The following is a 26,868-nucleotide window of genomic DNA, read 5'->3' on the forward strand; positions in this document are numbered from 1 at the left end:
ACTGTACCAACAACTTCGACTGTACCAACAACTTCGACTGTACCAACAACTTCGACTGTACCAACAACTTCGACTGTACCAACAACTTCGACTGTACTAAAAACTTCGACTGTACCAACAACTTCGACTGTACTAACAACTTTGACTGCACTAACAACTTCGACTGTACCAACAACTTTGACTGCACTAACAATTTCGACTGTAATAAAAACTGTATTCTAGAATTTTCAAACTGGAAATGGACGTTTTCAACTGACTGAAACGTTTTCTATAAAGGTACGGTGAATTTTAACAAAATTTTTTTAGCTCTGATATTTCTCATATGATACTTAGCTACCTTATTGGATTCTCGTACGTCCTCGAGGCGCGTGCTATCGGAATGCACTGGCTCAACCTGCAATGCAAGTTCGTAAAGGCAGCGCAAAATCGATACCTTCAGCGAGTTTTCCATTAAATTCAACCTCAATGCCACTACTGAGTGCATCATTAACCTTGAGATCAGTACAGTTAACTGGGCCGAGATAAGCTTCTCGATCTGAAGTCATAATGCATGCAGTTCTAAGCGATCCCCTTTGACATCGATAGAACCTAGTTAAGCTTACTAGTAGCGTGAGTTATTTGACTACTAGGCATTGTTAAATTTTTATTGCTTACTAGTTTTTAGTTTTATCAGGTGATAATTTTTCTGTCATCCGACCATGGATTTTTCCTTATTAATAACTTTCCTGTTAAAGGATCACTTCCTTGTTGGGACATGTACAAAAAATCTTCCTTGTGTATGCCCTTGCCTATTTACCCGTTCAGATACGTCAGATAAACATAACCTATAAAACCCTGTACTCAACCAGGAACTTCAGTCCTGGGTCGAGAACTGTCGTGTGTACGTGCATTACTCCTATCCATGTTAGTAGGATAGTAAAGTCTACTAGCGTCGGGAGTAGAGAACGATAGGCGCATATCAGACTCATCCCTATTACATTTGTGAGCCGATGACAGTTTTGTTTAAGCTATGAAATATAAGCCTCTGTTCCTATAAACTGTAAGCCGTATGTAATCCTCGAATAATCCTCGAATTACCGCCACTCTGTCCCTCATTGGCCCTCGTACCACTATCACATACCGAACTCAACCTCAGGTCCTATATTAAAAGAATAAAATGAGGCGTGACAATGAAACGCGCACCTTTTTATAGCGGCAAGTTTTTCGTCACTAGATATTAGTGGCTCGTTATTAAGTTATGCTTACTAGTTATGAGTGATAAGTTCTCCGTTACTATTTATTGCATGGTTACTATTGATCACTTAGCAACTAGTTAATAGTCACAGGTTATCAGCCACTAGTTGCTAGTTACTTAACTTAACTACTAGCTAGTAGTACAAGATATGGGATGTTAAATTTCTCATCCTACGTATAGTCATACAAGGTCCGAAAATCCCATTGACAATGCTCAAAGAAATATACTATAAAAGAACACCAATAGTTATTATATAGATATTTTACAGTACGACCGTAAAAGTCTATGAAACGTTCACTTGCGTGACGGCCGAAGTCGGTACCAGCATTGTTATTCGGCGAAACTCGTTAATTATATTGTACCAATCCTAAAACATGATAACATTAAATAGTTTTTCGATGAAAAGAGAACTGTAAGAAAAGTTATGAGATAACCGCTCTATTCAAGACTTCTTAATTCTGAATTGCAAATATACGGCACATTCGAATGAAAAACGTTTCGGCGCAATAATTTTTTTGTGATGACATATTCTAGGCGCATGGCAGCGTGGTATTCTTCACTTCCTAACACTTTACATGCTATATACTTAAATATTTACACTTTATTCTTTAATTATTGTATTGTGAGTTTAATCCATACCCTATTCGTACATGTGGTCCAAAAATTTTTGAGACGATACTGATTATATTGAGTTCATAAACATAATCAAGGAATCGTATCATTTTATTTAACTTAAAAGTAGAAAGTTAACTGCGCACAGACTTGTATTATCGATTTACCCACAGAACCTGTTGACTCATGAGACCTTAAGTCCACCTGAGCTGGAGTGATCTTGATTCATTTTTCGTTGAGCTCACTTAACCCATTATTTTTACCCTAAATGCATTATTTCTACCTTCAGTCCATCATTTAAACCTCTAGTCCAACATTTTAACCCTGAATCCATTATTTTTACCCTCTTCAGTACATCATTTATACCTCTAGTCCAACATTTTTACTCTGAATCCTTTTTTTTACCCTCTTCAGTCCATCATATTTACCTCTAGCCCAACATTTTTACCGTTGGTCCGACATGTTTACGTTTAGTCCATCACTTTTTCTTTTTGTCCTACATTTCTACTCTGTCATTTTTACCCCAGATCCATTATTTTTCCACTGAGTTCATAATTTTTAACCTGAGTTCATCATTTTTACCCTGAGTCCATCATTTCTACCCTGAGCTCATCGCATGTTAGGGAATAGTACCAATCAAATCAAGCGTCGATAGTCATATTTCAGTCATAGCGATCATTCCATTCACGTTACCTGGAGACTGTACCGCTAGATCATTCTTGGGAACTCTCCTTTTATATTTATTTTTGCGCTAATCTTTATTGATTAGCACACGAACCAAACTTTGTAAATTGCATTTTACAGTTCACGATCTCTGCAGAAGGTACAGTATTTTGCAAGAACTAGCCACTGTTAATATTTTTCATGCCGGGAAAAGTTAATTCGTATTTATTAGATTTGAATTCGTTCCAATGGTCTGCCGTTATACGCTATGATGAATTTTTTACAAGTAGACGTACCTAGAATTATTGTACCTTACTGAAGGCGAAAAAACTTGAAGGAAATTGATTTTCTTCTATAGCAAAACAATATCATTTAAATAAATATATTTTCACGATCAGGCGCAGCATTAATAATTTCTAAATTTATAATTAATAACTTTTGTTGACGCGTCATGTAAAATTTTTCAATATATACATTAGTATTTTAATTGCCATTTGTATATATAAGTAGTTATTTTCAGATAAAATATATTGCTCTAGGTAAGCGTTCCTAAAAAACTAATATATTTTGACTCCAATATGAATGGTAAAAGCTACGGCTTGTGCATATTATTATTATTCGTATCATTAGAAATCTAATACTTTGAATATTAAATTATCTCAATTATTTTCCTGACCATGTTCATGATCTTATTTATTAAAAAGTTAAGTACCAAAAAAGTTTACCATTTTGTAGTTTTGTGTTATTCAAATATTCAATTGAAACAATTTTTCCATATTATATAATATGAATATTTTCGTTACTAAAGAGGCCAATATCATGGCTTAGAAGACAATGGAAACTAAATCAATTTCATCAAATGATATAGCAAATTAAATGAATAAAGCTTGGTTATTGTTATTCACTTTAAGTCGTATCAGTTATATGTTCGCATCGCGTGACTTGATGCAGCGCTGAAATGAACAGCAAACTCATCGATTGTTTCAGCTTCTGAAATGGGACATTGCGATGACATGATATTTCTTAGCGAATGTTCTACTAGCATGTTGAAGGTTCAAATAAAGGAACTAGCATGTTGGAGTTCGAAATGCATGACTTAAGTAAGTGAGAAAATGCTCGACAAGCTTGTTGAAGGTTACAAAGTAGGACTTGCTTGAGCATGTAATAAAATTGTTCAACATAGCATGTTAAATGTTGAAATGCAAGACCTACATAGGGATGTGAAAAAATGTTCAACAAGCATGTTGAAGGTTAAAATAAAGGAGCTAGCATGTAAAAGGTTAAAAAGTAAGACATACTTGGGCAAGTAAAAAAGTAAAACATACTTAGGTAAGTAAAAAAAATTAAGACATACTTAGGTAAATAAGAAAATGTTTAAGTAGCATGTTGAAATTCTCTAAAACCCGACTTTTGAAGGCACTTTCCGGCAATTTGTTTCACGTTTTAGTTTCAACATGCGTTGAAACGCAATATCCCCCCATTGTGTCGGGTTAAAAATTTTTAATATTTGTTTAAATTGTTAATATATATTTATTATTATATTGATCAATACTGCGACTTTCCACGCAGTAATTAATTTTTAACAACGAAGATTGGTGACGCTGTTATTTCCTATAAAGAACTACAGTATAAAATTCTGCGATGTTGTGAACCGGCGTCAGGTCTAACGGCCTAGTCAACGCTGGCACCGCTATTAATATTACTCAAGCCTATGAGAAAAAATGTCATATTATTTTACCATAAATGCCGATTACATCGCCACAACGGTCACGTCGCCACAACGGTAACGTCGCCACAACGGTAACGTCGCCACATCCATAACGTCGCCACATCCATAACGTCGCCACAACGGTAACGTCGCCACATCACTTAATTCAGTAGAAACGTTTTGCCTACAAACGACGAAGCCGAGCACGCAACTTTTTGATGAACATTATATTTATATAGTCTCTGTTATATTTTATAAAATCTGTTATATTCTAGATTCTCTGTATAATTCTGTGGTCTCTTATATTATTAAATGGGATCTGTATTATTCTGTAGTTATTAAAATTCGTCGATTTAGAGTTCAGTGCACACAAAATATGCACATTTATCAAACAATCGCCTGCTTCACTATATGGACATGGATAGGATTCATACATTTACTGTATTCGTGCATTTCTAACTTACTTGACAATTTTATTAATCCTCCGAATACATATAAAAACAATAATAATTATTGGTGATTAATATTAATAATAATAATCTTTACGGTCACTACTCGAACAAGTAGCACCAACTGACACAACGCTCAGAAAAATTGAAAAGTCTTTGTCCAAATAAGCGATGCACTTCTACCATTATGTGGGTCAATTTGACTCATTTTAGTACGAAAAAATGCGTACCAGGGCTGCACGCAGCAAGTGAGTCACAATTCGGTCAATGTGACCCACCCAAGCTACGACGCGCGCCCCGAGGCTCCGACCGAACACTACACGCCGCACGCGTACAAAACGTACAGAAGTGCTGTTAAAATACATCTGAAAGTCATGCTGCCTTCTGTTTGTACATCACATTCCAATGAATACTAGATTACCTGGGAATACTTCATGCCCTATATTGATATTAACAATTATTTGCTGACCTCGTTTCTGCTTCATGAAATGTGAGTAAGAAAAGAACGCCTGTCCCCTTGTACCCAGCATAAAAGAACGCCTGTCCCCATGTACCCTGCACAAAAGAACGCCTGTCTCCATGTGTCCAGCACAAAAGAACGCCTGTCTCCATGTTTACCCAGCACAAAAGAACGCCGGGCCCCATGTACCCAGCACAAAAGAACGCCTGTACCCATGTACCCAGCACAAAAGAACGCCTGTCTCCATGTACCCAGCACAAAAGAACGCCTGTCTCCATGTACCCAGCATAAAAGAACGCCTGCCTCCATGTACCCAGCATAAAAGAACGCCTGCCTCCATGTACCCAGCACAAATGAACGCCTGTCCCCATGTACCCAGCACAAAAGAACGCCTGTCCCCATGTACCCAGCACAAAAGAACGCCTGTCTCCATGTACCCAGCACAAAAGAACGCCTGTCTCCATGTACCCAGCACAAAAGAACGCCTGTCTCCATGTGCACAGTATAAAAAAGCGCCTGTCCACATATATCCAGCATAATTTGATTAGATTTCATTTTTTCTATAATAATTGCATGGTTTGAATATTTTATTTCAGTCATTGAATTTCGAGCATAGCTTCTCGCAGCGAAGTTCTTGGGGAAGTTTGAGATAAATAATAGTGTTCTTTTATAATAATTACGTGTTCATCTGTAAGGTTACTGGAGGCCCTGCCTCCTGTGTTGTCTTCGACCACCTTTGGGACTGTTCGTCCAAAACGCTTACCAGGATTACGAAGAACAATAACTAAAAAACGAAGATCTGGATATCTTAGTTAATCTCCTATGAGCATCAATGATAATAACTAAATACGCAAAGTGTAAAAAAATCGCATGGGCCTAATAAGTAATGAAGTGGCATCATCGTCCTGAAAGTTGCAGTAAAAATATCAATAAGAAGAAAAGGAGCTGATATGATGTTACTCAAGATATATACGCAACATAACTACCATGCAAAAACAGACAATATCTGTTGTTTATGGAATCTGCAATTGAAATGCATCTGAGTAACAAACAACAAAAAGTAAAATATAAAACACACGCACGATAACGAAACCAGCCTCACTTGGAATAGGTTCTTCCAAGAATAACAAGCGGAGCGTCAGGCAGCAGAGGCCATACTTTCAAAACTGACTAAGTGAACGTAAGTACTTACACTCTATTTTCTTGTCTATTATTGGTGGATTTTGCTTAAAAGGCCGTCAATGATTGGCTGATAAACTTTTTTTTCAAGTATAGGCTCAGGCTGGTCTCTCGGGTGTCCCATCCTTTACAAACTCCGTGATGGCGTAAGTCCATGGCTTCACAACAGATGTAACTAAACGACGCTTTTCTGCTAAACAAAGGCCGCAGTGCCGCGCGGCGGCTTAACTCAAAAACGGTACTTACGTTAAAAATATGCTTCGTACAAAGGAACTCCGAATCTTGTAAAACCCCATTCCATGAATATCACAGCTGGCAAACTTTTACCTAAATAGTATCCTGAGAGTTTGATAGGGGTTGGCCTGAACAAATTAAGCCAATCGAGATAAAAACCTTCTCAAGGGCTGCAGTACATACACCGGCAGAAACCTAAATGAACTCTGAGGACGAGCCTGCCAAGTCTTTACTCACGGGTCCTGTCAGGGCATGTACGAGTATACGCACATTTGTACACGTTACTTTCTTATCCGTTACTATATGTTCTCGATCATTCTCCCACGTATAGAATAATCATTATAAGGTCACAATGAGAAAGCAAAATAAATCTGTATTAATTTCCGTCGTTTTTCCAACTGTTGTCTTCCACGTTTGCCATTTTCATCTCGTGCAGCGTTCTAGTGCCGATTGTCTGCTCGTGGTAATATTATTCTGCCATTAACGAATAAATATTACACATAAAACATAACAAAGTGAATAAAAAATAAATTCTTATTTCAATTTAATTACGTAATATTGAAACAAAATAAATGTCATCAGAGCGACAGGTCCTGCTGACCGGTTCTCGTAACAACTTATAAGAATTTAGAAGCAAAGAGAACAGCTAAAAAGTTCACCATTTCTTATGAATGAGAATATTTCGGAGTCCAGCTCCATCGTCAGTTCAAAACCTATGCGACAAGCAGAATCAATTAGAGAACTAAAATTCACATTGAAGATAGAACATAAAGTGACAAAAGAAAAAAAAATTAGAAAATAGAAAAGGCTTTTCTATTTACTAAAAAGGTCTTAGAATTTCTACTTCTATTTAGAAAGGTCTTTTCTAAATAGAAAAGGATTTTCTATTTTGATATATATGTAAATATATAGGCCTGTCCATTCATGTGTATTTTATTTTATGTCACTTTATGTTTTTATCTTCAATGCGAATTTTAGTTCTCTAATTGATTCTGCTTGTCTTATAGGTTTTGAACTGACGGTGGAGCTGGACTCTGAAACTTTTTCATTCATAAGCAATGGTGAATTTTTGGCTATTTTCTTTGCTTTTAAATTCTTGATAAACTTGCGATTTAAGCAATCAAGTGCTTTTAATACAAATTAAAATTAATAAACAACTAAAAAATAATTAAACTTATGCTAGGAAAAGAGCTGCACTCAACATTTACGGACCAGCCGTTATACTTTCATGAGCTCAACGTAGATCCAGGTGTACAGTCTGCGCGGCTGTACATCCAGCACGCGGTACTGTACAGAGTTGAGTCCGTCTGAGGTGAAGCGGCCCTGGCCCGAGCGCACCATTTCAAACCTGAGATGCAACATCGCTTTGAGTACAGAATCTTTGAAAATATATACTAAATTATGTAAATTGGAGTTTCTGGAAGTCGAGGCGCAATTTTGCTTCTAGTTCTGTATCTGGGCACTAAGCTGATACATAATACTGGGCGCATCGACTGGAGCCAGAGCAAGAGGAGCCAAAATACTTGAGGCTCGAGCACAGACGATCCGTGGGAATGTCACTGATTCGGCCGGAGCTTGTTTTTGTTCCTAATACTGCTGGCCATTCATGGGTCACCTGATAAGCGTCTGTTGTCCGAGAGCCAACGGAGCTACAGGGATTCCCTTACATGCAACACGAGCTCGACGACAGAAACTGGCCGATGCAAGATGTAAGCGTGGATTTCACGGCATTGTCCCAAACGAAAAGCACTCAAATATTGACGCCCTGTCTAGCTGAAATTCATTGATTTTGTTTAACATTTAGGTAAGCATGTTGGCTCAAACCTGTGAGGATTGGGTTTCTCTTTCTCGTGCTTGATCATCGTGTAGCGCGAGATGTTGGCGGGGTTGCGGGAGATGGACAGCCCGTGGTATTTAATGCGGTTGGCCAAATCATCATCTTCTCCGCCCCAGCCCCAGAACTTGTTGCTGAAGCCGTTCACTTGCCGGAAGTGTCCCACTAATATTGCGTTCACGCCACCAAAGAAGTCTTCGTATGGTAGCCTAGAATAAATATGTTTTTGAACAGCAGCTTAGTCACCTGATGAATTGCATGAGTGGTAATATCATTCTAGTCTCCAGTTTTTCTGCCTATTCTGACTACTCTTCTTAGACTTATAACCGACTACAACTAAGTTGTAGCCTCTTAATTCACTTATAATTAACGATGTACATTACGAGACTCTGTAATCATGGCTAAGATTGCGAGACTAACTGATAGATTATTGTCTTCATTGTCTTCATTTCGGCGCTCAATTTTAGGTAATACTGCATGTAGATCGAAGTACTCACGTGTAGTTTATGGTGTAGATCGAGGTACTCACATGTAGTTCATGCTGTAGATCGAGGTACTCACATGTAGTTTATGCCGTAGATTGAGGTACTCACATGTAGTTCATGCTGTAGATCGAGGTACTCACGTGTAGTTTATGCCGTAGATCGAGGTACTCACATGTAGTTTATAGTGTAGATCGAGGTACTTACTTGTAGTTCATACTGTAGAATGTAGATCGAGGTACTCACTTGTAATCCATGGTGTATATTTCGAGACTCACTTGTAGTTGAATGTGTTGTAGGCGACGCTCAGATGCAGAGGTTGCTCTCGACAGGCGTACAAGTTGCGGTCGTCTTCAGGCAGCAGGTCGATGTCGTGGAAGATGAGGCACTCGCAGGGGCACAGCTTCACGCTCTCCAGCGCCCCGATGTTCATAAGCATGCCACGGTTGAACGATTCATTTCCTTAAACATACATATCATATTAACGTGTTATCCTAAGTCCCGAGAGCATAATATAGCGATATATTTACTATAAGGAGAGATGGTTCATTAGGATCAAAATGGTTTTGAAGTGAATGGACTGTGGGCTAAGAAGAAAATGCGCATTTAAATGTTCAGTCCCAGGTATAAGATAGGTGCGCGTTAGATGTACACTATCAGGGCCGCGCACCTGCCTGTTCCACGACGAAGATGCCGTAGTCGAGCAGCTGCTTCTGCAGGAACGGGTGCATGTGACGCATGAATATTGGCAGTTGTGAGGCACGAGACCTGCAAATAAATTTGAAATTGTTCTTAATTGGTAAATTAAAAAAGACGGCGATGAACATGATGTTTAAATCAAAAAAAAATAATTTGTGACTAGTAGAAAGGAAGGAACAAATTTGTTTACTTGTAACGTCTATTTATGACCAACTTATTGAACACTCTAAATAAATTTCCGAAGCCGCAATCAGCCGTTTTTAGTCCCATATTCATATGATATTCTTCATATGATGGCATTTTCCCTCTATAACCTGTATGGGATGATGGCCACCTTCTGCCCTCTATAACCTGTATGGGATGACGGCCACCTTAGCCACCTTCTGCCCTCTATAACCTGTATGGGATGATGATGGCCACCTTCTGCCGAGCCTGGCACTCCACCGGCCGCCATCGGCCCCCCAGCAGCAGCTCGGGGTGCCGCCGCTCTTCCTCCGCAAGGTCTGCTGAAGAAGTGTCCACAGCGACTGGTCCTCCTGTAATGCACTTCAAGGCTTAATGACAGCTTCAGCAGTGTCATTTTGTGCTGCAGTCTCATGTCAATATACCATCACTTCTTGCCCTAGAATTTCAAAAAATTTCCTAATCATTTCTTCAACGGCTAACTACACCTTCGCAGCTCCTAATCAATATTACAAGTCCAATAACATCATCAACAATCAAATTCGCTAATTTATATCGGTTTTATATATTTCAACAGCATCCGGCCACTCAGAACGTCTTCATTTACTGCTCCATGTACAATTGTAACTCAACTCTGTACCATAATTTAAGCTTGAAGGTTCAGGTTTTGCAGAAGTAATTTTCATATTTATGTTACAAACGTCCATGGGCGAAACTTCTCGAGCGACGGCATTTTGGTCGTAAGCTCTACTCACCGTACGTAATCAACATAGTGAGCTCTACTGCTAGACTCTATGGTAATATCTTGATAGATTTGTGTGAGAAAAATCAATGTAGTCCTTTTTCTTAAAGTTAATTTCAGCACAGCAGGAGCGGAACGAACTTGCATTCAGCCGAAGACACAAACTCGAGACCGGTGCCAGAGGCGGGTGCTGTTACAGGAACTACGGTAAGGAACATAAAAGCTACGAAAAAAACGACAACTCGCAGTAAAAGTTACAAAAAAATATGATTACTTCAACAATAGGAAACAACCTGAGGGCGGCGATTCATGATAAACTGTCGCGAATTGTTACATTGTCCTCTTGCACCATGAATATCAGAAACGCAACAGTGATGTAGTATTTAAACACCTTTCAGTATTACACTCCGTTGATGAAAATTCTGAGCGTTTCACCCCTTTATAATTAATTTATATATTTTCATATATAGCAGGATAGTAATTTTGTCAGGAGATCGATCAATGAAAGAGTCGTGAAGAACGTTAAAATTGTAAAGAATTTACGACAGCCCCAGCACTCACCAAGGTTTGGCAGCACATTTAAGCAAGGCAGCGGCTCTCCGCTCACTGCGCTCAAATTTGGCTCTTCACCTGTCAAATTGCCCGATTTGTTATTGCTTTTTCTATCTAAGTCTCCCTCGGGTATGGAACTTCCACTATTGTTGACGCTGTGATCAATTTTGATGTCATTTATGCCAATGATTTGGGTGTAAATAGTGCGGTCGCTGTTGTTATTGATGTCCTGGAGTCTTGCTGACGCGTCACCGAGAGTCTCGCTTGATGGCGGGGGAGGAATCTCGCTGCTGCGATGCGAGTCTCGTTCCTTAAAATATAACAATCATGTCACGAAATACCTAATCTCAAACTGAGTAAGAGAGTTAATAAATAATTCAAACCAACTCGTAACATGAATCCTGTTACCCGTTTTGTTAGCACTCTCTCTCCGTAATAAAACATTCATTCATATTTCACGATTTTTCATGGTCCCTAATTATGAAGACTAAGGAAATGATACTTGTATATGAAGCCGCACCTTTTTCAGGGACTGTTCGCTGTTCTTGACAGACGCAGTGCTGGAGGGTTCTATGGAATATAAGGGAGCTGTAGTGGCGTAGAACAAAGCGCTTTCCAACACCAGCAACACCAGTAACACCAACAGTAGCAGCACAATTCTTGAACATCTGACATGACCACCGCCAAAACAATGTCTGAAAATCATACCAGTTCTGAGATGTGGGTATGAAAAGCTTGCAGCCTTCCAAAATTTGCAAAATACTTTCATACGTTGATTGCGTGGTAGCTTGTTGGAAAAGTGGGATCGCCGAATGTTGGAAATAAAGCAATATCCTAATCAGTATGACAGTAAATCAAAACTACGTAATATCAGCTCAGGCAAGAACATTTATTCAAAATCAACGAAACGAATAAATTTCGTCACCAGGAACCGAGTTTAAGTTCAAGTTTTCAGATAAGGTACGCTCTAAATATTTTAGATCCATTTTTTTATTGGGTTTTGTATAATAGTTGAATACACTTTTGATACTTTTGGGCTCATTCATGAAAAAATTAATAATATCTAAAATTGTTCTGAATACTTCCGATAACCGACCCGCGGTAATGTGGTCGTCATTATCCCATTTTAGGAAGGAGTTACGCAAATTTCCGTAATCGGATGGTTAATCTTTACAAAAACTTGTGTCCCGATGTAGATAATTTAATTTTTCAATGTAACTAACTAAATAATTCCTTTATTCAGGTGTGGATGATGGATGAGTGCTTTACTCATTCCCTACTTGATTGAGAGCAACAGCTAATAATGCACTCTTTCACATTCTCGAATTCATGCATTCGGAAAATTGCATGTGGTAAAAAGATATGTCGAAGCATTCATTTTATGCAATGACCTTTTGATAAGTTATTTAAAGTTATGGCCTTTTGGCAAATGATTGAAAGTTAGTTATAGCAATACATTTTGTAAGTTATTGAATAATAGGTAAATGACCTGCAGAAACTGCAATACCAGGGACAGCAAGAGTCAGAGCAGCGGCTGCAGCCTGCAGTGCTGCCCTTAACACCTTCGGATGGCAACCGTTCCCGAAGTGGCGCGTCTGAAACGCAACAGATGTCAGTCGAATATGTCAGTCGAGATGTCAGTCGAATTGAATTGCATGCAGAAAAATCTTGAAATATATACATCTTACGACATATTTTCCTGCTGAATCAATGTTATACCAATAACTGTGAAGAAACATTCGACAAGATGTAAGCTTGGCCTGCAGTGTGGCAAGCGTGAGAGCAGTGCTGGAGTGGAGCGAATATGAGAGCAAAGATTGAGCGAGGAAGAGTAGCTCACCTGCACCTGCGATGTGTGGCATGGTAGGAGGCAGCTGCAGGTGCAAATCAATATTTGGCGGCGATAAGACCTATTTGCGCGCCCCTTTCCTTTTTCCTATATCCTGGGATTCAGTTCTTTAATAATAAGCAGTCCCTTTTATCCCAAGTAGAGAAATATGAATCAAGTCAACTTAAGCTTGGCTTAGCTGTCATGCATAATCAAAGAACGCCTATGTTGGAGAAGAATGCACTCGCAAGGAAATAATCAAATATTTAAATGGATCATGCCACCTTGAGCTCGTCAGCCAGAACTTGAGGTTGCCCGAAACTCCCTGAAGAACTCAACCGCTTTTGTATGTACGCGTAAGTGTACTCTGTGTGGCGGTGTAGTCGTGGCGGTTGAGCACTTTAATAATATTGGGATTCTTTACAGAAATACGCTGAATAATTCAGCTTCCTGTTAAAGTGTTGACTTACAAAATAAATACAAAGTAAAATTCGATCACACGATTCTTGAAAAATCTATCTTTGTGCCTTAGATAAATATTAGTGAAAAGTTAACTTCGTAATCGTCGGTTGGCAGCCATTGCAGATGGGTATGGTAGTATTCACTTTTTTGCACGACTGATAGGAGCCGTATTGTGTTGAACACCATAGTAGCAGTACTGAAAAAGTTGACTGGCAATTCACAGCGACCCCATTAAAGTTTTCAGCTGAAATTCAGTCATTCGCTTTATGGCCCGTTTACACTAGGGGCAACACACGGACGTCAATCGCTTCATTTGGACAACGACGAGATTGGCAAGCTAGCGATTCCCAGTCGCCCTGCCTCATGCAACACAAGCGCTACACTGAAGTCTGAACACTCTGAACGTCAGTATACGGCTGTCTGTGGTATAGCGAAGTTGTCTGCATACGCTGGTCCCTAACAACAATATGTTAACTAACGCCACACTCGTTTTGACTCGCTCTCTAATAGAGAGGCTGATTGATCTTTATTGAGATCATGAATGCCTATAGAGACCATGAATGGCTACAGAGACCATGAATGCCTATAGAGACCGTGAATGCCTATAGAGACCATGAATGTAATTACAGCAGCATACCCGAGAACAATGGCTCAGAGCTCAAACTCTGTTGCATCCATCCTCACTGACGTCTAACTAGCAACTAATGTTCGAAGCGCGCGGTCGCGAGCTACCTCGTTCAAAAATTTGTGTGAACGGTTGTGGGAGTCAGGCGCTGCAGCAAGCGCTTGACGCGCGCCTCACCGCCCATCCCATGTCGTTGCCCCTATAGAGATTTGACCCCCAAACAGATTTGACCATATACAATTATTTTCATGTGAGGTCTCATCGTTGAGGATGGCTGGGGCTTGGGGCCGCATGATTTGGGACGGTGCACCTTGGGAGAACCATCCGCACCGTGGTCCGCATCGTATTTCATAGGAGAAATAGCGGCATGATGCTCCTGCAGCATCTCTTCCGTATTTTGGTTCATCTTTCCTTGGTGTCAAAGCAGTGAATTAGGTAACTGCTACCGCGTATGCAGTCTTCTGTACAGCGGGTTTGACTACCGCCCACCGTTGCTCTCACTGCACTTGCTGCAGCTGGGTCAACCAAAGTGCCATGCAGACCTGTCCTACCAAGTGGAAATTTTGTTCCGACATTCAGCGCGGTGCATCAAAAACATATTGTGATGAAGTGGGACTGATGAGTGCGCCCGCAAATAAATCTTGCCAGAACAGCAATTCTTCCTTGATAAACCTCAAATGCTTTCAGTAAATATTAGAAAAATATGTAGAAAAAATTATTTCACTATTGACTTTTTTGATAAGTGCCTGGAAAGTTATTCAATTTCAAGATTACGGTGATTGAGGCTAAAATATAATTTATCTTTACGGCCCCTAGTTAAATAAGAACTTTATTTTAATTTTTTACACATCTTGCTCGCTTCCGCTGTGTAAATAAATTTCACGTTGCGAATAAACTGTGATTGGTTGGAATTAAATGTGATATGGAATCGACTCTCACTGCCTAGCTTTATTTTACTTGGCTAGTGTTTTCTTCTCTGGTTTTATAATTGGCATGTGCTTTCAGGTCTTATCTTGCTTTTGCTGTAATTTTATGTTTATATATCATTAGTGAGTCGACTAACCGTAATTAATGAAATAAGTTGAGTAGAAAGAATTTGACACATACCTATCACTATTTTCTAGTGGTTGAGTTTCTTATATAATTCTGCAATTTTATAGGCATTATTTCTTAATTTTCGGAAATTTATGACGCAAGCGTAACATTTTTATTTCTTATCATGTTAGCTGGACGTTTCCCTGAGTTGATAAAGTTTGTGTTGATAACGCTTGTTGATGAGTTTATAAACTTGTTGAGTTGAAGTTTGTTGATGAGGTGATGAAGTTTGTTATCAATTTCATTATGATAAAGTTTGAAACTCGATCCTTCAAGCCATACTTTGAATCCTAAATCAAATCAAAGTGTTTTACAAACACGAACCACAAGTTTCCACTGTCAGAGTTATTATCGGTGATAAATTAAAACGCTTGTAAAAACGTGTTTTTCTGTAAAATCCATTATTATTTCATTTTTTTGTCTACTTCATCTCACGTCATAGTTTGCTTCTATGTTTTAATTATTTTAATGAATAACTGCCGTGAGTAAAAACCATGATTAACCTGTTGAATTATATTCAGAAGACTAATACAGGTTAATAATTTGTTGAGTCATGACAATGTGTACAGTATGTTTCTTGCACACGCTGAAATATTTTGTACACGTACGGATTTGATTTCTGCGTCGTATGTAATGTGAATTAAATTAAATAAAATTGTTTTATATTGTTCCTTGAACTTTCGTTCAGTTGTGGAAAATTTACTATATTCGTACGGTAGGATGTAAAAGAAGCTAGTATTCGGCATCGATTAATATGGATTAGATATCGATTAAGGAAGATTCGACGTAGATCGATGACGATTCGACATCGATTAATGCAGATTCAGCTTCAGCTACTGTAGATTCGACATCGTTCAATGCAGATTATTCGATTCAATAAATTATAGTATGCAGAATTTTCAAAGACCTTCACCAAATCGGCATAGAATGCTCCTCTTTAATCGGTGCTGCGCCCCGCGACATTGCCCCTCCTATTTGTCGACTCCAAATTGGGTTTCGCCGTAGTCGGTAGAGCAGGAATCTGCATCAATATTCGTGATTGAACCACATCAATCTTCACCGATCGATCAAGACCTGATTGACTGGGAAGATAACGAGTCGTTAGCAAATTAAACTGAATGTGAATGCTCTCGATTGTCGTCTCACCCTGAATTACATTACCGCGTACAATTAATTACATTTTATGTACTTCGTACCTGAAAACACTGGAATTAGCAACCGTATTGAATTTGCGCTATGTTAAAATTGTTATAATTGAGCCCTTAAGATACTAAATACACGAGGCTGTTTGCAAATATTTTCGGGGACTTTCAGGATTGATTTAAGTGGTTTTCCCGCCGAATGCTTAACAGTTTATGCGAATGTGGTTGTTTAGTGATAGCGAATATTATAGAATGTTTAAAACTGGTCAAGGTGAGAGAATGTTTTGCTCTGTCGTATGTGGAAAATGTTCGGTACCCGCAATAGGTATGAATGTTTGGTACGGGTGAAGGTGTTAGAATGTTTCGTACATGAATAATGTGGGATAATATTGAGCAGTGTTGAATATTGGTGAATGCTGATCGTTGAGTGCTATTTCATACTGAAGAATGTTTTGTTTTGGTCAATGTGTGAGTATTCTGACTGCTGGTGAATATTGAAAATTGTTTTGCTCGGGCAATGTGCGAGGGTCTTGCAATTCTGGTAAACATTAGAGAATGTTTTGGTTAATGTGGAAAGTTGGGGTGCAAAGTTGTATTAAGTGATATTATTCCCGTTTCATACTCGTGTTAACTTGCCCCTTGCTTCATTGTGCCGCGATGATACATGTCTAGTCCGCTCATATATATTTCTCACCTCTAACCCTAACCTAACGTCTCACCTCTAACCTAACCCCGTCGCATAATAGCGTTCATCGTTATTTGTGTCGCACTATTAGCAAATACTAATCATAGGTAGATTCTGCGACATTGGTACATTCCGAGACAGTAATTGTGTGACATTTGTCGTACAATATGCCAAAAATGTCGCGCTATTGTCGAAAGTATGAGTAACTTTTTGATGGAACAATTCCGCGACACGGTTTTCGGGAACTCTGAAACATTTAGAAATGAATTTTAATTTGTTTTTTCTAATTTTAAGAAATATTTAAATGAATTAAGAAAAATAATTGAAACATTGAGTTTTGTGGATAAGTGGCCAGTAAGTAACGCAAATCATTTTAATAACAACAAACACGTCCTCGTCTGGAAGGGACTCCGGACACACTGACGAATGAAATCCTTGCTACAGAAATCAATGAAAATTATCAGCGAATACTACTGAGATTCGAAGTAAATCTGCCAGACGAGAAAATATGGAGAGATTCATCACAGTTTGGGACGATCGAGTAGCGCGAAGTCTTCAGTTCCATAGCATTGATCAAGAAACAAATGGCGAGTCGATATATATTGTACTGCAATTAGTGGAAGAAAATATGGGTACAACCAGCGGGGTGGCATCGCTGTGGCATAAAATTCATGGAAGATCGCAATGATCACCGCGCGAGCCTAGTTAGATATTCATTGTTTAGAGCGGTGACTTACTGCTCTGGAGCAGTGCGTGGACTGAAAGTGTTTTTCATAGCGACGGTAGCTCTAGTTATTGGTTGTTAAGCATGAACTTGCATCGCGACGGTCAATACCACCAGGTCAATAACGCTGAAATAAAGTTCAAATAACGTCAACGATAGAACGTGGAACTCAAACTTGCTTCAGTGTCAGATGTGTGGTGGGATGTTATGACCTTATGGGTCTTTGCTTCAGTGTCATATGTTTGTTGGAATGTTATGAGACGTTGGCACGCTCTATAGGACGAGACACAAGGATCTAAGAGCAGGCTGTTGGCTGTGTTCAGCTTGCACGGGATCCGCCCCAGGTTCTCTCCTGGCCAAATAACTCACTTTACTTGAAGAATTAAAAATTCCCATGATTTGTTCTGCGTACTCTGATGATGGAGTAACATCATTCATGTGATGTATTAGCAGTGGATTAAATATAATCATTCATAATATAATCATCATTCGGATGATGTATCAACAGTGCTTGAGACCCGTGTCAGAAATATGACTCCATGCCAGTGTGGGTTCCCGGACAAGAACTAACATCAGAAAACCTATTTTACGGTCCTAGCCCCAAAAGATTTCTTTAGAACTAAGTTATAATAACTAAGATGGGGAAATCAATTAAAGAATTGTTCTTAGCACTATATAGGTGCTGTTGGGACGCGTATCCAGGATACTTATCGAGTCGGGATATTGTATATAGGGCTATTGGGGCGCGTATCCAGGATACTATCGTGTCGGGATATTGCACATAGGAGCTGTTGGGGCGCGTATCCAGGATACTTATCATGTCGGGATATTGTATACTATAGGGGCTGTTGGGGCGCGTATCCAGGATACTTATCATGTCGGGATATTGTATACTATAGGGGCTGTTGGGGCGCGTATCCAGGATACTATCGTGTCGGGATATTGTATCGTGTCAGGATATTGATACTATCGTGTCAGGATATTGTATGTATACAGTGGGGAAATTAAGTATTTAGTAAGTCACCAATTGTGCAAGTTCTCCCACTTAAAATGATGAGAGAGGCCTGCAGTTCACATCATAGGTAGACCTCAACTCAACTATGAGAGACAAAATATGAAAAAAAATAATTTTAGAAAATCGTTTTGTTGGATTTTTAAAGATGTTATTTGCAAATGATGGTAGAAAATAAGTATTTGGTCACCCACGAACAATCAAGATTTCTGGCTGTCACAGACCTGGAATTTCTTTTTTTAAGAGACTTCACTTTCCCCATACATTACCCGTAATAATGGAACCTGTTCGAAGTCGTTAACTGTATAAAAGACACCTGCCCACAACCACAAACAGTCGCACTCTTAACTCCATTATGGTGAAGACGAAATAGCTGTAGGAGGACATCAGAAACCGAATTATAGGCCTGCACCAGGCTGGGAATAATGAATCTGCACTAGGTAAGCAGCTTGGTGTGAAGAAATCTGCTGTAGGAGCAATAATCAGAACATGGAAGACCTACAAGACCACTACTAATCTCCCTCGATCTGGGTATCCACACGAGATCTCAGCCCGTGGGGTCAAAATGATCACAAGGACGGTGAAGAAAAATCCCAGAACCACAATGGGGGATCTAATGAATGACCTGCAGAAAGCTGGAACCAACGTTACAAAGGCTAGCATCAGCAACACACTACGACGCCAGGGACTGAGATCTTGCAGTGCCAGACGTGTCCCCCAGCTTAAGCTAGTCCATATCCACTATCCAGGCATGTTTGAAGTGTGCTAGAGAGCAGTTGGATGTTCCAGAAGAGTATTGGGAGGATGTCATATGGTCAGATGAAACCAAACAAGAACTATTCGGTAAAAACACAACTCGTCGTATTTGGAGGGAATTGAGTGCAGAGTTTCATCCAGAGAACATCATACCAGCTGTGAAGCATGGGGTGGCAATATCTTGCTTTTGGGCTGTTTAACTGTAAAGGGACCAGGACGGCTGGTTTGTGTACATTAAAGAATAAATGGGGCCATGTATCGTGAAATTTTGGGTGCAAGCCTCCTTCCATCAGCAAGGGCAATGGAGATGGGACGTGGCAGGGTTTTTCACCATGACAATGATCCCAAGCACACTGCCAGGGCTTTGCGATATTTTTTTCGATTGGAAGTTCGTAAACAATGAATAAATTGAGAGTCGTGTCAAAATTATTGCATATAACGTCCTAAAGCATTTACTAAGTTTTTAATTTAGGTAATATATGCATTTTTGTTTGTAAAGAAAAACTAACTCAGAACGAACGAAGCTTTCTGCCGTGCACCCTATTTCTGATGGTTGAAAATGTGACTGGCGCAATGTCCGGAATGTGCCTAGCACGGCAGCTCAAACTATGGGTCCTAAACATTTATTGAGAGTGCGCAACCTCTCGAAGGCTATCGTCATGAGCTGGCTTTGTCGGGAACGTAGCAATGTCCCGACGTTATCATACGGGGCTACACAAGGAGACTTTGTTATCACTAATCAATTCAAGTCGCCTCTCTTACCCGTTCAATTTGCACCTGCCTTGATTGATTTATGAATATTGTATTGATATATGAATATTGATTGGTATTGATTTCTGAATAAACAATTCATGACTGCAAGGTCGACTCATAGAACCTGGGGTTAAGCATTCGTTAATTCGAGACTTATCCATCCGCCACAGGCTTAACGCCTGATTAGAGCTAGAGGATAACGATAACATGGATGCCATTAGTTAATACTGTAATGAAATGAAACTACCGCAATGAATTGTCAAGACAACCGAAGATGATGAGGTGACAGAAGCATTGCATATATTGAAATAGAACTGGGAAAAATGGACAAATATCACATTTACATCCATAAAACCTTCTTAATTCACATTACCTTTTAAAGATAGTTACCTATTAATCGCAGACCATAAATTTTCGTGCATGACCAACTATGCAATCACGTTCTTCAACATGTGTCTCATTTAATCATTTTTCTGTAAGAAGTCTTCGCGTTGAGCGTAGACAGCTAACGTGTCTAAATGGCTTAACGAAACTAAACGATCCAGTCCAAAACTGTTCGTACGCCGTTTTCGTCAAATATTGATGTAACTTTCGCTCGGGCTAAGCCACCTGGAGGATGGCGTCATTGCAGGACATAAACATAAACGCTTAATTTGCCACCAAGTTTTAATTTATCATATAATAACATTATTTCCGGCCGAAGTATCATCGTTATAATAATGATTCGATTTATTATTTGATTTATTTATTCACACAGGAGCACACGTTACAATGAAATATATAAGAAACGTGCAACAAAATAGTAAGGCTTTCAAGTAAATGCCAATTTAAGCTAAAATAGCTTCGTAGGCAACATAATAGGTATAAAACTCTATTGTAATGATAATAAGATGACGATAAGATGTTATAAGTAGTGAATTTCTAACATAATCTCCCCCATTGACAAAAGCCTTAAGAAAACTGATAACCGCATGACACAATAAAAAATCAGCATAAAGAGGCAATATCAATATTACACTGAGTAAAACAGGGTACAACTGCAAACATCTAGCCAAAATGCTTAAAACTGGCATAATATTCGAAATCAAATTAATACTGGTTAAGGATAAAATCGCGAAATTTCATTTTTAAAAACAATTCGGAGTAATCTTGTTTTAACTCATCTGGCAATTTATTAAAATATTTGATACAATTAAAATGGCACCGCCTCTTTCTATCTCTAAACGAACCGGTGGTATGTTAAATTGAACGCCCCGGGTGTTATGGAATGACGGGGAACAAGAGGGGCGAAAGCAGTGGTAATACAATAAGTCGAAAATATCGTGCAATAGTGATTAAACGTACGTACGACATTATCTGCTTTATAGTTTTAATCATTGGTGTTAGTTTTGCTGCGAATGTAGGGGCAGTTTTGAAGTCATTGGATCTGAGACATAAAGCTGTTCTGTGTTATTGGTGAGCCAAGTAAGAGATCATCGCCAGTCAATTCAAACTTATTCATCCTTTATTACAATGTATAAATGTAAAATGTGCGCCAAAAAAATAACCTGGAGCTCATGATATTATAGACGTACTCATAGTAAAATATGTTACGTGATGAATCATAGCATTAATTCGTCAAGCATTAATTGACGGTGCGAGAAATGCTTGAAACAACATCATGACAATTTAGATCAGTTCTTTATGCAACCAGTTATGCAACCCAGCGATAGCATGAGACCTGCAAATGATGATCGTAGATGACGATGATTTTTACTTTTTCACGGATTCAATTGTCCCCTCTCTGAAGAATAGCAAAAGAATTGTGTCTTGAAAATTTAGGCACAAAAGTGCTTTTTCATTAAGTCACGACGTTAAAAATTAGGTTAAAATTCTTATTTTGATTTTAATCCATGCGTGCTACCATGGTCAAGTTGGCTGAAGCGTCGCGTGGTCTGAAGCGAACTCGGGTTCGAATCCTGCTATGGTCGAATGGTTCTTCCAGCGGAGAATTACATGTGATTGAAAAGATAGGGTTGCAAATAATATGTCAATATCTAAATAAATGCAGCCAATTGTAAAAAGATGCTCATATAATGTAACTGTGACGATAAAAGATCTATAATCAAACCCGGACATGTGTGATGGGACATGTCGAGAGAGCTGTAATGTGATAAGCATTGTAGGGATTTTAATAAAACATTAATTTTATACGCCAATCGATGCCATGCATTTTCTCCGGAGTTAATTCCTCATAATATCACCAAGGGTGCTTTCAAAGCCTTAATTGGATACAGCTTGCATATGAATTATTACGCTTGTATTATCGAATACTTTCATTTGAATTTAAAGTTATCTGAAATGCTTAAAATTTTAGCGTTTTATTTTTTATACTAACTATGTAACGAGAATTACATTTAAACATCATTCGTCTGCCTATGGAAAAAGTTGTTATGATGTTTTTCAATAAAGTTATTTATCACAACCTGCCTTATTATCTGAATCAGTGCCGTGAAGCACCGTCATAGAAACTCTCTTCCGGACATCACTGCAGTGCACACACATACCATGAAAAAGTTGTGCATGGCTTGTCCCCAAGGTAGGAGGCGCTTTTACTGAGCATGAGAAATGCACAGTCTGAGTTATCGTTGGGTTCAAGCGGTCCCCAAGGTCCTGAACCAGTCACGCCGGACATGACTTGGCCGGTGCGCCAAGTCCACACGAGGTTGTTGCGGTGAACCCCCACGGTGTACCAACCAAACGAAACGCCCGCTGTCATGAAATAAAAGGGATTTTAAAATGGTTAAGAAGAGATTCAAAATTCAAATCACATTCTGATTAATATTTCGCTTTGAATGCGAACTATCGGCATCGGTTCCGGAACTATTTGAATGCGAACTAATCTCCGGAACACTATTGAAATAGAGAACATAAAAAATTATTACACATTTTTCGTTTCATTTAGGGTGCAGCATTCATACATCCTTATCATTAATATTTTTACCATTAGAAAAATATCATTTACATGGGAGGAATGCCGTTTGGTTTACGTAGTCAGCGAGCTTGAAGAAGTTGTCGCTGTAGAGAGAGACGAGCTGGGAGCCTCCAGGGCACGAGGTCTGGGCGCTGGCGTACGTCTTTAAGGTCTTAACCACAACCACACAACCGACGTCAGCAACCCAGTCGAAGGTGGCCGGGCAGGGTGGGGCTGTGGGTAAGGATGGTTTTTGAAATCGTAATTAGCAAAGTACGGAAAAAGATTAACTATAGTTGTACAAATTAGTTAATGAACAGTTAGTGTAATTTTACAACACCTTATCCAACCCGTTTGAATTTAAAATTTAGTCAACCATTTATAGGTTTTCATCACATGAACCTTGAACTACGGAATTATAAGGATTTGTATATAATTGTAACCAGTGCCTTATGCTATTCCTTAATTGCTATTCTTGTAGTCGTTGACGGCAGTTGCATTTCCTATCCCAGCCGAAAAATATTTTTTGAAAACTGCTTTGTTGTTGAATTCAATTCATTTGATTTTCTTCCCAGCTCGAGCGCTGAACCTGGAAGATGGTTATTATCCATCAGTTACTTACACTTCAATTCAGAATGCTCATTATTTCCAATACTCAATTTTTTATGTTAACACGCGTACGTCGCTCTCTAGGAACACGCCTGCACTGTACATTCCGTAACACTCACACATTACATATACTGCAGCCTGTATATATTTCTTCATCACCCACGCTTCATGCAGAGACATGGAAGCTAAAACCACCCTCATTATACTCCTTGTTCAAGGTTTCAAGTTAACAATCAACCGGTTTGAGGTAGTGGATACAGCGGAGACCAGAGACGCAGCAGTTATCTTGTTCAAATGCTTTTTAAATGGCCGCAGTTGTATTTTGCCTTTTGTCCTGTTCAGATGCAGAATGAGACAAGATTATCTTTTCAATCGCGAAGTTTTACCGTGAACTGTGATGTACGAGCCGTGAAAATAATTCAGTTTTCCAGGACTGCATATTTTAATTCTGAACATTTTTAGAACACAAGTTTCTTAGCCTTACTGTCCACTTCTTAATGTGATGTTCGTTGGAAAGCCCGTCAGCAGCATGGCGGCATTCAAGAACACACAGTTGATATTCCAAGATTTAGAAGCAATAGAAATTCTTGAGTGCATATGTTGGCATGAGCGTGTGATTTCGGCTGCTCTTATTCATATGCTGTAGGTTCATATTCTGACCGTGATCGAGGACGCACGTAGGTGTTTGCGGGTCCCAACTTTCTCACTTTTTACTATGCCGGTTTGACTTACCTCTCGAATTTGTACCGAAACGATTTCAGTGACAGGTTCAATTTCAGTGCAGTTCAGTTAAAATTGTGCGAATAGTGAGAAAAACGGCAAGTACAAGTGTTTTATTCCCGACAAATGCCAGTGCATGAATCGAGGGAAAGTTTGTAGATTCTTGTGAACCCTCGGCGGCCGCCTGTTACGGAGAACAACGGTGCCTTGAGTAGGCTCAGGCCTCGCCTTCCTATACCCTCCCCACCCTCTGGCTCCTACACCTCCCCGTCTCCACCCGCCGCACGCGTCGATCCCTTGATTCCCCCAGACACCTGTCTTTCCCTCGCCAGCTGCAGCTCAGCTGTTCCTCCAGCCGAAATTTTCGAGGGAACTTTGCTAACTTTACTATACTCAACTCAGTTTTGTATGTTTCTCCGTCCTTTTCTGTATTTTTATCCGTCCTTTTCTCCGTTCAAGAGATCTAGCTCGTGCAATTAATAATGGCTGGACGAAAAATAAAAAAGATAGTCGAAAAGCCCTCTACTGCCTCTAGATAAAAGCCCTCTACAGCCTCTAGAATAAAAAATAAAACCAAATCAGCCCAGCGAGAGATGAAAGTTTGCAAGTACTGGAAAGAGATCTCTCTGAGCGAAGTCCAGACGGTCACCTGTGACCGTCTGCAAAGATCTCATTTGTATCAGCTGTTCGAAGCTGAGCTCTAAGGAGTACACATTTCTCCAGAAATCTAAATTGCTTCATTGGTTTTGCCGTAATGGCGAAAAACCAACTCTTGCTGCTCGAAAAAGTGAGGAGTCGGTGGAAGAGCACGGCAATGAGTCGAAATTGTTGAATGATGTAGTAAACTCCTTGAGTGAGATGGTGCGCTCGCTGAGTGACAAACTGAGCTCGCTATGCAATGAGCTGACTGAAGGGAAGGCTCAGTTGAAAAATACGGAAGAAATGGAAGTGAAGAAAAAGACAGCTGATTTATCTGGAGTCGCTAGTGAAAGCTCACGTAAATTACTTGATAGAGAACGTAGGAAGGCCAACCTGGTCTGGTTTGGGATTCCTGAAAGTAACGCATCTGATGCGAAGGACCGAGTGATGGATGACACGGCACTTGTTGTAGATTGTTACAGCAAGGAACTCAACACATCGATTGATGTTATATCTTGCAATAGACTACGCTCGAAGGATCCTGCTGCCAACACCTTCAGACCTCTGCTGGTGACTGTAAAGGTTTCTGCTCAGGTCTGGAGTGTGCTGAAAACAGCGAGAAAGCTTGAAGAATCCGCTGATTACAAGTCAGTTTTTGTAAAGAAAGATTCCACCCCCTTAGAAAGGGCGGTTTTTCGCCAGAAGTGGCAGGAAAGAATCAGGCGGAAAGGTACGGAAAATCAGGACAATCACTTCCAAGCTGCCAAGACAACACCGGCTGCTCACGGACAGTCAGAGGAGATGGAGGACAAGTAATTAGTAGGAATGATGTCCGTATATCAAGGCCTGTAAATAATGTAGGAAGTAACCGCATACATCAAAGTGAAATTTCACAAAAAGTTTTAAAATGTTTTTACACGAACACTGATTCCGTTTTGAACAAAATAAGTGATCTGTTAACTGTGATCGCGAACGAGTGTATAGGCATTATTTGTATTACAGAAACACTCCCTAAAAGTCACGGGGGGAAAATTGTACCTATTGAATTTCAGCTACCAGGTTTTGATTGTTTTCATAACTTCAATGAATAGCAGTGCGGTAGAGGTGTAGCTCTGTGGGTTGGAACCTCTTATGGGGCCCAGCAAGTTAAGATATCTGCCGAGCATCAATCAGCTAGAGATTCAGTGTGGTGTGAACTTACTCTAAAAGGCAAAGATAGCCTCCTCATAGGGTTCATTTATAGATCACCTAACAGCTCCTCTGATAACAATAAAGTACTAAACAGCCTTTTACCGAGCATGTCATTCAGCAGGTCGCATACGCTGATCGTTGGTGACTTTAACCATCCAGAAATAGACTGGGCTGATGAATTTTCTCCAAGAAATGGGGATCACCCGGCATCCTTGTTCTTGGAGTCTGTGCGAGACTCATTTTTAATCCAGAACATCACCAAGCCAACCCATTTTAGGGGTAAACAGACCCCAAATATTCTAGATCTTGTGTTTACTAGTGGACAGAGCTGGGCAGCGCTACTTGGAAATGTAGCGGCGCTACCGCTACCGCTACATGCTCTAGATGCAGCGGGCGCTACCGCTACCGCTACATGCTCTAAATGTAGCGGGCGCTACCGCTACCGCTACACCCACTAGATTGCAACGGGCGATACTGCTACCGCTACAGTAAAATGTAGCGCGCTACATTAGCCGCTACAATGGCCAAAATTATTGGAAATCTCTAAATATTTATTGTTCTGCTATTGGGATTTACTCATTAACATTTAACGATAATAAAACATTTTTAAAACATATCAATGCAACTTTATTGCAATTAACCT

At 39.6% G+C, this 26,868-nt stretch overlaps 1 protein-coding gene across 1 annotated transcript in view; it reads right to left on the reverse strand.

The window, feature by feature from the left end:
- Positions 1 to 6,498: 6,498 nt before the first annotated feature.
- Positions 6,499 to 26,868, reverse strand: part of LOC108677847 (beta-1,4-N-acetylgalactosaminyltransferase bre-4-like) — a 26,957-nt gene continuing 6,587 nt past the window's right edge. The window contains exons 2-9 of the mRNA XM_018166143.1: positions 11,552 to 11,726; positions 11,041 to 11,341; positions 9,952 to 10,090; positions 9,526 to 9,623; positions 9,134 to 9,317; positions 8,364 to 8,582; positions 7,775 to 7,887; positions 6,499 to 6,536 (exon numbers count right to left, since the gene is read on the reverse strand). Of these exons, the coding sequence (XP_018021632.1) occupies positions 6,499 to 6,536; positions 7,775 to 7,887; positions 8,364 to 8,582; positions 9,134 to 9,317; positions 9,526 to 9,623; positions 9,952 to 10,090; positions 11,041 to 11,341; positions 11,552 to 11,726 (1,267 nt within the window). The remainder of the gene's footprint in view (positions 6,537 to 7,774; positions 7,888 to 8,363; positions 8,583 to 9,133; positions 9,318 to 9,525; positions 9,624 to 9,951; positions 10,091 to 11,040; positions 11,342 to 11,551; positions 11,727 to 26,868) is intronic.

The sequence above is a fragment of the Hyalella azteca genome, unplaced genomic scaffold, assembly GCF_000764305.2.
Source record: "Hyalella azteca isolate HAZT.00-mixed unplaced genomic scaffold, Hazt_2.0.2 contig6217, whole genome shotgun sequence".
In the NCBI taxonomy this organism is placed as follows: domain Eukaryota; kingdom Metazoa; phylum Arthropoda; class Malacostraca; order Amphipoda; family Hyalellidae; genus Hyalella; species Hyalella azteca.